The 12,382-nt window shown below is 43.2% G+C and overlaps 1 protein-coding gene across 6 annotated transcripts in view; it reads right to left on the reverse strand.

The window, feature by feature from the left end:
• Positions 1–12,382, reverse strand: part of LOC118364808 (potassium voltage-gated channel subfamily KQT member 5-like) — a 168,401-nt gene that overhangs the window by 4,704 nt on the left and 151,315 nt on the right. For 2 of the 6 annotated variants that reach the window (XM_052503228.1, XM_052503227.1), the window contains 4 exons: positions 3,620–3,731; positions 2,946–3,077; positions 2,601–2,708; positions 970–1,096 (listed from right to left, as the gene is read on the reverse strand). In XM_052503228.1, the coding sequence (XP_052359188.1) occupies positions 970–1,096; positions 2,601–2,708; positions 2,946–3,077; positions 3,620–3,731 (479 nt within the window). Of the gene's footprint in view, positions 1–925; positions 1,097–2,600; positions 2,709–2,945; positions 3,078–3,619; positions 3,732–6,391; positions 6,400–12,382 lie in introns of all 6 variants that reach the window. The other 4 variants (XM_052503230.1, XM_052503229.1, XM_052503232.1 and 1 more) reach the window with 3 other exon arrangements.

Raw genomic sequence — 12,382 nt, forward strand, 5'->3', positions numbered from 1 at the left:
TAAGAGGACTCTATGTACTTTGAAAGATGAGACGATGAGGATTATTATAAAAAATACCACTTTGATGTCACACAAGCCAAACACCCGTGAGTCCAAATGTGCACTTCACATTTCCAAATCATAAAACTCATACAGTGTCAGCGTTTATGATCACTATGTTTGATGTACAGTTACAAGATGACATGGCGTCATACCCTGGGTTGTTCTGAACAGAATGAGCCCATGTTTATTGTGAAGATAATTTTCCGTGGCACACACCTGCATGCACTCATGACTCCTTTCTATGCATACCAAAATGACCTTGTGAAAGCCTAACACCGTAAGATCGTATATATTAACTTAGCTAGTCATGTCGGCAATACAACAAGCTTTCAAATCATGCCCACCTGACCCCGACTGCGATTCATTATGGACCATTTTTGGATTGCGTAAACATCAAGAGTAATTGTGTGATGGCGGGGATACAGGGTTGTGTTCCAAATGAAACAACGTCAAGTGTGCTTGCTCTAGTTCCTCAACGGCACAGCTAGGAGAGCTCAAAAAGTACCTTCTTTGAGTCATAGAAATGCATTGAAATGACTTGGGAACTGTGCACACTTTGGAGAGGTGTGTGGCCACTTGGAGACTCCAGTTAGTCCTGTTGTCTTATGTTGCACCTACCCCACGTTTTCCAGGGATATTCTTATGGTACTGAATGTCGACAGTGTATTTATTGGTTGGATCCAGTCTCGTGTCAGGTGGACTTGTGTGCCCACCTTTGGTCTAATCATTTATCTTCCCATTATCTTCAAACTGTTCCCTTACAATTGCTACCATGGTTATGCGCGTGCTTTTCACATTTCTTCTGTAAGAAACATTTCAATTGAGCCCCCATCCGTATAGGCCAATTCCCACGAATGTCAAAGGTGAACCACACATAACTCACCATATTTAATGAACCAGCGTGTAAGTTCACGGAACCCCACTGACCTGCCGTTCCACTTTGCAGACACGACCCAGCATACTCATGTCCTCCAGCAGGTCTCCATCAGACAGCAGCTTGTCCCGGATCTTCTTATCCAGAGGAACCTGGCCTTTACCCAGGATCTGGTCCACTCTGGAGGGCACAGGAGACATAGTGTTAAAGAAAGGGTACAGAGAGAGAAATGGTGCTGGACCAGAGGATGTCCAGTAGGCAGCCTGCCCGAGAAGGAAGAAGGAAGGAAAGAGAGTTGAGAGTTGGAATTGGTCCTCTGTGAGAATACAACACTTACTGTAGAGGCCCATACTGCTCACAAGGATATATACCGGCTCGGTTTACTGTGTCACTCGAGATATATGTTGCAAGTGTATCAATATCAACAGCATGCCACTGGACACACACACTGGTTGAATCAACGTTGTCTCCACGTCATTTCACTGAAATGAGGTGGAACCAACGTGGAATAGACGTTGAATTGACGTCTGTGCCCAGTGGGATGTCAATACACCTTTTTTCAAAAGATCTAAGATTAAACTTTAGAAGCCAAGAAGAAGAGGCGAATGTATTATCTACTACTGGATTTGATATACAAAATGGATGACCTTAAATTACAAGCATAGTTTTTATTTGTATGTATATATCATTTTACTACACATTTGGATTTTCATTTGAGATGTTTATATGAGATAATCAATATTTTCCATGACTCAAGAAGCTCTCGACCAGAAAAATGTAATTTTATATTTCTACCACATGGTGGCTCACTGCTCACTCATTTGGTAAATAAGGCCTTTCAAATTCAGTAAAAGTTTAGGGCCTAGATTTATTCAGATCAAGTGCTAACCGGCTATAGCCGACACCTGCATAGCTGACGTTTTGCCGGTGTCTGCGGTGGAACGGCATTGGAGCTGTAAATCGGTGAGCAGCTGCTCTTGTGATCATTGTCAAGAAGCCACACCTCCCCACTCGCGTTAGAAGTTCAGAATGAGAAAGTGTCGGCTATATAGAAATAATGAAGCTCGAATTGAAAAATCATTTAACCAAATAATGAGGATTTTTAACAGCCTAATCGAGGTGTAGATTACATCTCACGTTCCAGAATGCAAACTTAATGAGACTCCGTGCACCCAATGGCAATGTCCGTTTTAGCTATAATGCCAGGAGCAACTTGTGGATTTGATCACTCTAACGCAATTCCACCGCCGACACCGTAAAAACATCAGCTCTGCGGGTGGTGGCTAAAGGGGATCTGATTGAATCGGGCCATAAGTTTAAGAGAAAACTCAGAGAAAACTCAGTTGACAGGAATGCAGAACAGAAGAAACATCACCAGGAGGAATCTAGAAACTGAACCCATCAACAGTCCCAGATCCCCCGTGCAAGATATACTGTCAACCTAGACAGGTAAGATATACTGTCAACCTAGACTGTTAAGATATACTGTCAACCTAGACAGGTAAGATATACTGTCAACCAAGACAGGTAAGATATACTGTCAACCTAGACAGGTAAGGAAGATATTTGCGATTTGAAAACCATGCAGTGTTTCTTCTAGCAAACAATCAGCTAGTCCACATGCAGGGGATGAGGAGAAAGTCAAGAGGATGTGAGGGGTGTGTGTGAGGGGGTTAACTCTGACCCCTGCGTGGAGTTCTTTCTGCCCTGGCTGTAATACATGGGCAGGGAGGGAGAGGAAAAGGTCTTGGCTCGGCTGCTCAGGGGTTGGGGCCCCACTATCATGTCCAGCCTGTGGGGGAAAGTGAGGACACACACACAAATATGAATGTATGCACACAGACTCGAACATATGCACACTCATATGAAGACAAAGACATACTGCTCACATTAGTGGCTAAGCAGTGAATACACATGGGCAAACCGCTGCTAGCTAAGCTTTTTCATGCATTTTATTGGAAGGTCTAATTTAGAGAGTGTGACTTTGTGAGCACTTTGACCACGCGTGACAGTGCATTTTTGTTCTCACCGTGTCTGCAGACTCTTGATGCGACACAGCATGTCCAGGTGTCCGGCGGAGTACTGCTCTATGACGTCCTTCACATCGTACGGACGCAACGTCTCCTTGAACTTCTTCTTGGCCACGTGGAACTTCATTATCCTGAATGGACCAGACCATGTTCATTAAATACCAGATGAAAGAACATTGCCCGAAACAGGGAGGGACTACGTGAACGTGTCTAACAAGAAACGCTCCTTTTTGTTTCCCGTTGAGAAAAGTTTCTCTACGGTGTGTCCTAATGAATGCGATCCAGCATCGGAGGGAATCTCAATGCAGTTCGTCAATCTACCACAAGAGGGAGTCCTCAAACAAAGAAGGATATTGACCTCGAGTAACACACGCCAAGGTACTGAGATCTAAAATTATCCAATAGCAACAGCAGAAACAGCTCTTCTTTCTCAACATAAATACATGACCGCTCATCTGGAAAATCATTTCATAGTTCAAAAGAAAATATTCCTGTGAAGTTGCGAAAGATCTGAGGTAAAATCAGTCTTTACCTCACTGTTTACCTTAGCTATGTAGCACGTAAATCTAGCCCTTTGAGAGAGTGTAGAGGGGAGCTTAGTACATACACCTGTGGGCCCCATACAGCGGAATGTGTGTGAGTGAGCGTGCGAGCGTGCATGTGTGTGTCTCACCTGACGGCTCGGATGACAGACTTGACGGAAGGCAGCAGGTCCTCCACAGAGATCTCACAGTGACACCCCTTGTCATCACCGAAACCATCCTCAGTGGTCATGTTAGAGTCAGCTAGAGAGAGAGAGAGAGAGATGGAGGGAAAGAGTTTGAGTTATAACATACCTTCATTATTTCTATGACGGAGACAGAAAGAAAGAGATGGAGGGAAGAAGGGGAAGGAGAGAGGGAAGAAGGGGAGGGAGAGAGGGAAGAAGGGGAGGGAGAGAGGGAAGAAGGGGAGGGAGAGAGACAGTGGCGCGCATTGATGCCAAGGGGAGCCAGGCTTCCCCAAATATTTGACAAAAAAAAACATATCTTTTGTCTCTCTCTGTTTGAATGGTTTTCCATCAATTCGCAAGTGGCTGAATCTCAGAGCGAGGGAAACAGCGCCCTTCTGTCTCAGTATGTGTAGCCCATCTATCTGATGCTGTGTGGACCAAAATAGTATGGCATGTTGCGGCAGTATATTTAACTTGGCAAGTCAGTTAAGAACAAATTCTTATTTACAATGACGGCCTAACCCGGAAGACGCTGGGCAAATTTTAGGCTGACGTTAAGTAGCCAGCTAACTTAGCTGGTTCATTGTTGCCCATGCGAGGAAGTAAGGCTAACAAGCGTTTTAGCTATGTAGCCTATGACAACAAAAACTAAACGTGTACTGTATGACAGAGCCATAGACCGTTTTGCCAACATGAAAGAGATGAGGGTGGCATTGGTTTTCAGCTAGTGTACAAGTAGGGTGAGTCCAAACTTCTTATTTTTTTTACTTACTTACACACACACACACACACACACACACAAACACACCATTTGTTTCTGGTATCTTTAAGTTTGTTTTCAGTGTATTCAAAAAAGCATACTGTATTTAGCCTTGTTGATTAAATGTTTAAGTTGGAATGGTGCTGAAATAGCAGAGGCAATGATCCTGTTGTCTTTGTGTTGACTTCTAAATCATCCTTGAGTAAAAGTAAAGATACCTTCATAGAAAGTTACTCAAGTAAAAGTGAAAGTCACCCACTAAAATACTACTTCAGTAAAAGTATTCAAATGTATGGATAGCCAGGGGCACACTCCGACACTCAGACATCATTTACAAAAGATGCATTTGTGCTTAGTGAGTCTGCCATCCCAGAGGCAGTAGGGATGACCAAGTGTTCTCTTGAGAAGTGTGTGAATTTCACAATTTTCCTATCCTGCTAAGCATTCAAAATATAATGAGTACTTTTGAGGAAAAAGTATTATATTTTCTTTAGGAATGTAGTGAAGTAAAAGTTGCCAAAAATATAAATAGTAACGTAAAGACTTAATTAGTACTTTAAAGTATTTTTTACATCACTGGTTGCAGGTCATATAACTGTTCATTACATGTAATATTTGCTTTGTGGACTTCCCCCGGCCCGACGTTGCACTTCGGTTTTGTGATGAAACAAATGTACGTGTAGTTGAATTTATTTCACCACCATGTGACTGTTGTCTATTGTTGTCTCTGCCTTATTGTATATCACGGCAACGTATGGGTTGTAGAGCAAACAACGCAATCATCCCAACATTGGTTCTTATATGTTTTTACGAGAGAGAGAGAGAGAGAGAGAGAGAGAGAGAGAGAGAGAGAGAGAGAGAGAGAGATAGACGGGGGGAGATAGAGAGAGAGAGAGAGAGATAGACGGGGGAGAGAGAGAGAGAGAGGTCAGGGTCAGATCAGCTCCTGCATTTTTCAGCATTTTCTTTAAAAAAAGATAGATTAAGAGTCAGATAAACTTAGATTTTTTGTCTGGAACACATACTGGATTTTACCCTCTACAACATAACCCCTACTTCAAATCAAAACTTAAAACCGACAACCTGATTTTGGACGGAATTACGGAATCACCTGGAAGGTTCACAACTACCAAGGATTTTTACTCTATACAGCAAATTCTCTGGAAAACAACAGAAACCTGAAAACACCATCCAACCTGGAACTGAGTGAGTAATGTTTAGTCTGAAACTATATCTTATTTCCAAAAGCCAAGAAGAAAAATACACAACATTACTTTATAAGGACTGAATTCTAACATAATTCTGCCAAGCTTGATACAGCTTCAACTAGCACTGACGTGTCAAGTGAGAGGTGTCAAAGCCCATTAGCCCAACAATGGCAGGAGAGTCACACAGTCTACCCCAACCAAATGGAGAGGCCTTAGAAGCTCCCTCCCGCTGTTCAGAGACAATTAAAATACAGTACCCTGTGCATGTAAAGAATGAGAAGTCAAGAAAAGATTACAAAATGAAGCTCCTTATGGAAAATCAAGAGACACTTTTTGCTGACTATTACAAAAATGGGAACATCAGCAACCTTATCTTCCACACAAACCATCCCCGGGCATGGCACAGTGCTATATTAGCACACTACCCCTCTGTTACGAGAGCGGGGATTACCGAGGGGTGGAAACTCAGAATACTTGATAACGAGGACTCTGAGTCATGTAATATAAATATCTATAAGTCCGGAACAGTGATCGTACAAAGTAACCACAAACAGCTTCAGCTGGACTTTCACCTAATCAAAGAATTAGCCCAACAGGAGAAGCTCTCCCTTGATAAAGATACCCCCACCCCGAGCGGGTCAAACCAGAGCTCTTCATTATGTAACACCACAGACGAGCAACCCCCAGCGGAGAGTCAACCTCCCAGCACGGACTACCACTCCCTCATTGAAATGAAGGACAAATTCACCCAGCTGGAGGTAAGACAGGTGGAGCTGGAACAGCAGGTGATTACACTTCAGTCTGCACAGACCCAGACAACAGTCCAGCACAACAACACCCCCTTAACCAGACCCGGAGAGCTGGAGGTGGACAGAGACATATCTGCACTCTGGACTGTGGTGAGACAACTTCAACAGGAGAAAGAGCAGAATCAGGAGAAGAACAGAGCATTAGAGGAGAGGATCGGACTGCTGGTGGAGGAGAGGTTGAGGGGGATGGAGGAGAGGGTGAGGGGGACGGAGGAGAGGTTAAGGGGGACGGAGGAGAGGTTGAGGGGGACGGCGTGTGACAGAGAACAACCCACTAGAGAGGTGGCCACCCCCACAGAGAAGCCAGCAGAACAGCCCACCCCAGCACCTGACAAAAGTTTCGACACCACAGCAGAACAGTCCACACCAGACCCTGACCATAGAGTCGACACCACAGCAGAACAGACAAATGAAGAACCACAAGCCCAGCGGCTCTCACCCCCTCCGAGCACCCCCTGTCAGCCACCCTGATAGCCCTTCTGACAACCCCTCACACCCACTGAGGACAAACACAAGACACAGATTGTACTACTTATGGACTCAAATGGGAAATATATAGAAGAAAAAAACTTTTTCCCAAACATAGTGTGTCTAAACTCTGGTGTCCAAACACCCAGCGTGCCCTCGACCTTCTGTCTGAGGACCAACTAGGTTCACCCAGCCACATAATAATACACACAGGCACAAACGACCTGAGAGCACAGCAGGAAAGGGTGGCAACAGCACTGAAGGGAGTGATTGAAAAGGCTTCTTCTACTTTCCCCAACGCACAAGTGGTTATCTCCACCCTGCTACCACGAAAAGACTTCCACCCTGCCACAATACAGCGGGTAAACGCAAGTATTTCCCGTGACTGTGCCTCAAAACCAAATGTTTTCCTGGCCCACCACTCCACCCTGGACTTGAACAGCCTCTATGACCAGGTCCACCTCTACAAGGCAGCAGTGCCCACCTTTGCCAGGACCCTAAAGGACATCGCTCTCAAACGTATCCCCAACACTTCACACAGGAGCAACAGATCAATAGACTCTCCACCCAGACCAGCGAGACACCCTCCCAGACCTGCAGGACCCCCCTGGACCTACACATAGAGGACCCACGCCAAGAGGAATTACATCCAGACCACAGTACACCCAGACACATCCACACCCCCACCCCAACCAATCAACACCCCCCACGTCAACCATGCCCACACCCCATTTAGGCCCCCTCAGATCAGACCTATGCCACTCCTGCCCACCCCATGCACCCCACCCCCGCAAAGAGGGCCTCAACATGGAAGCCACACATACGCCCAGGTAGTGAGCGGGCAAACAGTCCCAACCCCCACTCTCACACTCGCCCAAGCCAATAGCATGTACCAGATGCTCAGCAGGCTCTGCTCACACTTACTGGCCTGAGGCCAAACCACACGACCAACAACATTGGACATTCTATGGAACAAAAAGCCTTCACTATATCATCCTGGAATATCCAAGGCCTGAGGTCATCTGCCTTTGGCCTAAAGAGCAGAAACCCGGACTTCACCAAAGAAATCGGTAACACAGACATTGTCATCCTGCAAGAAACCTGGTATAGAGGAGACGGACCCACTGGTTGCCCTCTAGGTTACAGAGAGCTGGTAGTCCCATCCACCAAACTACCAGGTGTGAAACAGGGAAGGGACTCAGGGGGTATGCTAATTTGGTATAGAGCAGACCTAACTCACTCCATTAAATTAATCAAAACAGGAACATTCTACATTTGGCTAGAAATTCAAAAGGAAATTATCCTAACAGAGAAAAATGTCCTCCTGTGTGCTACCTATATCCCCCACTAGAATCCCCATATTTTAATGAAGACAGCTTCTCCATCCTGGAGGGCGAAATCAATCATTTCCAGGCCCAGGGACATGTACTAGTCTGTGGCGACCTAAATGCCAGAACCGGACAAGAACCTGACACCCTCAGCACACAGGGGGACAAACATCTGCCTGGAGGTGACAGCATCCCCTCCCACATATGCCCCCTAGGCACAACTATGACAACATAACCAACAAAAACGGGTCACAACTCCTGCAGCTCTGTCGCACGCTGGGTATGTACATAGTCAACGGTAGGCTTCGAGGGGACTCCTATGGTAGATACACCTATAGCTCATCTCTTGGCAGTAGTACTGTAGACTACTTTATCACTGACCTCAACCCAGAATCTCTCAGAGCGTTCACAGTCAGTCCACTAACACCCCTATCAGACCACAGCAAAATCACAGTCTACTTAAACAGAGCAATACTCAACCACGAGGCATCAAAGCCAAAGGAACTGAGTAACATTAAGAAATGCTATAGGTGGAAGGAATGCAGTTTGGAAACCTACCAAAAAACAATTAGGCAACAACAAATTCAATCCCTTTTAGACAATTTCCTGGGTAAAACGTTCCACTGTAATAGTGAAGGTGTAAACTTGGCAGTAGAAAATCTTAACAGTATATTTGACCTCTCAGCTTCCCTATCAAATCTAAAAATCTCAAATAGAAAACCGAAGAAAATTAACAATAATGACAAATGGTTTGATGAGGAATGCAAAAATCTAAGAAAGAAATTGAGAAACCTGTCCAACCAAAAACATAGAGACCCGGAAAACCTGAGTCTACGCCTTCACTATGGTGAATCACTAAAACAATACAGAAACACACTACGGAAAAGAAGGAACAGCATGTCAGAAATCAGCTCAATGCAATTGAAGAATCCATAGACTCTAACCACTTCTGGGAAAATTGGAAAACACTAAACAAACAACAACACGAAGAATTATCTATCCAAAATGGAGATGTCTGGGTAAACCACTTCTCCAATCTTTTGGTTCTATAACAAAGAACAAAGAGCAAAAACATATACATGATCAACTACAGATCTTAGAATCAACTATTAAAGACTACCAGAACCCACTGGATTCTCCAATTACATTGAATGAGTTACAGGACAAAATAAAAACCCTCCAACCCAAAAAGGCCTGTGGTGTCGATGGTATCCTCAATGAAATGATCAAATATACAGACAACAAATTCCAACTGGCTATACTAAAACTCTTTAACATCATACTTAGCTCTGGCATCTTCCCCAATATTTGGAACCAAGGACTGATCACCCCAATCCACAAAAGTGGAGACAAATTTGACCCCAATAACTACCGTGGAATATGTGTCAACAGTAACCTTGGGAAAATCCTCTGCATTATTATTAACAGCAGACTCGTACATTTCCTCAATGAAAACAATGTACTGAGCAAATGTCAAATTGGCTTTTTACCAAATTACCGTACAAAAGACCATGTATTCACCCTGCACACCTTAATTGACAACCAAACAAACCAAAACAAAGGCAAAGTCTTCTCATGCTTTGTTGATTTCAAAAAAGCCTTCGACTCAATTTGGCATGAGGGTCTGCTATACAAACTGATGGAAAGTGGTGTTGGGGGTAAAACATATGACATTATAAAATCCATGTACACAAACAACAAGTGTGCGGTTAAAATAGGCAAAAAAACACAGTTCTTCCCACAGGGCCGTGGGGTGAGACAGGGATGCAGTTTAAGCCCCACCCTCTTCAACATATATATCAACGAACTGGCGCGGGCACTAGAAAAGTCTGCAGCACCCGGCCTCCCCTGCTAGAATCCGAAGTCAAATGTCTGCTGTTTGCTGATGATCTGGTGCTTCTGTCACCAACCAAGGAGGGCCTACAGCAGCACCTAGATCTTATGCACAGATTCTGTCAGACCTGGGCCCTGACAGTAAATCTCAGTAAGACCAAAATAATGGTGTTCCAAAAAGGTCGAGTCACCAGGACCACAAATACAAATTCCATCTCGACACTGTTGCCCTAGAGCACACAAAAACTATACATACCTTGGCCTAAACATCAGCGCCACAGGTAACTTCCACAAAGGTGTGAACGATCTGAGAGACAAGGCAAGAAGGGCATTCTATGCCATCAAAAGAAACATAAATTTCAACATACCAATTAGGATTTGGCTAAAAATACTTGAATCAGTCATAGAGCCCATTGCCCTTTATGGTTGTGAGGTCTGGGGTCCGCTCACCAACCAAGACTTCACAAAATGGGACAAACACCAAATTGAGACTCTGCACGCAGAATTCTGCAAAAATATCCTCCGTGTACAACGTAAAACACCAAATAATGCATGCAGAGCAGAATTAGGCCGATACCCACTAATTATCAAAATCCAGAAAAGAGCCATTAAATTCTACAACCACCTAAAAGGAAGCGATTCACAAACCTTCCATAACAAAGCCATCACAAACAGAGAGATGAACCTGGAGAAGAGTCCCTAAGCAAACTGGTCCTGGGGCTCTGTTCACAAACACAAACACACCCTACAGAGCCCCAGGACAACAGCACAATTAGACCCAACCAAATCATGAGAAAACAAAAAGATAATTACTTAACACATTGGAAAGAATTAACAAAAAAACAGAGCAAACTAGAATGCTATTTGGCCCTACACAGAGAGTACACAGCGGCAGAATACCTGACCACTGAGACTGACCCAAAATTAAGGAAAGCTTTGACTATGTACAGACTCAGTGAGCATAGCCTTGCTATTGAGAAAGGCCGCCGTAGGCAGACATGGCTCTCAAGAGAAGACAGGCTATGTGCTCACTGCCCACAAAATGAGGTGGAAACTGAGCTGCACTTCCTAACCTCCTGCCCAATGTATGACCATATTAGAGAGACATATTTCCCCCAGATCACACAGATCTACAAAGAATTCGAAAACATATCCAATTTTGAAAAACTCCCATACCTACTGGGTGAAATTCCACAGTGTGCCATCACAGCAGCAAGATTTGTGACCTGTTGCCACGAGAAAAGGGCAACCAGTGAAGAACAAACACCATTGTAAATACAACCCATATTTATGCTTATTTATTTTATCTTGTGTCCTTTAATTATTTGTACATTGTGTATGTATATATATATGTATATATATATATATATATATATATATATATGTGTGTGTATATATATATATATATATATGTGTATATATGTGTGTATATGTGTATATATATGTATATATATATATATATATAATATGACATTTGTAATGTCTTTACTGTTTTGAAACTGTTGTATGTGTAATGTTTACTGTTAATTTTTGTTGTTTTTCACTTTATATATTCACTTTGTATGTTGTCTACCTCACTTGCTTTGGCAATGTTAACACATGTTTCCCATGCCAATAAAGCCCTTGAATTGAATTGAATTGAATTGAGAGAGAGAGAGAGAGAGAGAGACTCCCATATCTACTGGGTGAAATTCCACAGTGTGCCATCACAGCAGCAAGATTTGTGACCTGTTGCCACGAGAAAAGGGCAACCAGTGAAGAACAAACACCATTGTAAATACAACCCATATTTATGCTTATTTATTTTATCTTGTGTCCTTTAATTATTTGTACATTGTGTATATTAATATATATATATATATATATATATATATATATATATATATATATATATATATATATATAATATGACATTTGTAATGTCTTTACTGTTTTGAAACTGTTGTATGTGTAATGTTTACTGATAATTTTTGTTGTTTTTCACTTTATATATTCACTTTGTATGTTGTCTACCTCACTTGCTTTGGCAATGTTAACACACGTTTCCCATGCCAATAAAGCCCTTGAATTGAATTGAATTGAATTGAATTGAGAGAGAGAGAGAGGGAGAGAGAGAGGGAGAGAGAGACATAGAGAGAGAGAGAGAGAGAGAACACTCAAAAGAGAGTTCACAGTATAGCTGAAGAGCGCGAGCCTGAGAGCTGCCTCTCCTCAGTAGGTATATTGCTAATGAGAAATATTATCACAAAGACCTGCTGTTTATGAGTGGCCTGAGTTACGACATAAAGCACACCAAAGCGGGCCAGGGGTTAGAAGTG

This window comes from Oncorhynchus keta, unplaced genomic scaffold, assembly GCF_023373465.1.
Source record: "Oncorhynchus keta strain PuntledgeMale-10-30-2019 unplaced genomic scaffold, Oket_V2 Un_contig_1690_pilon_pilon, whole genome shotgun sequence".
In the NCBI taxonomy this organism is placed as follows: domain Eukaryota; kingdom Metazoa; phylum Chordata; class Actinopteri; order Salmoniformes; family Salmonidae; genus Oncorhynchus; species Oncorhynchus keta.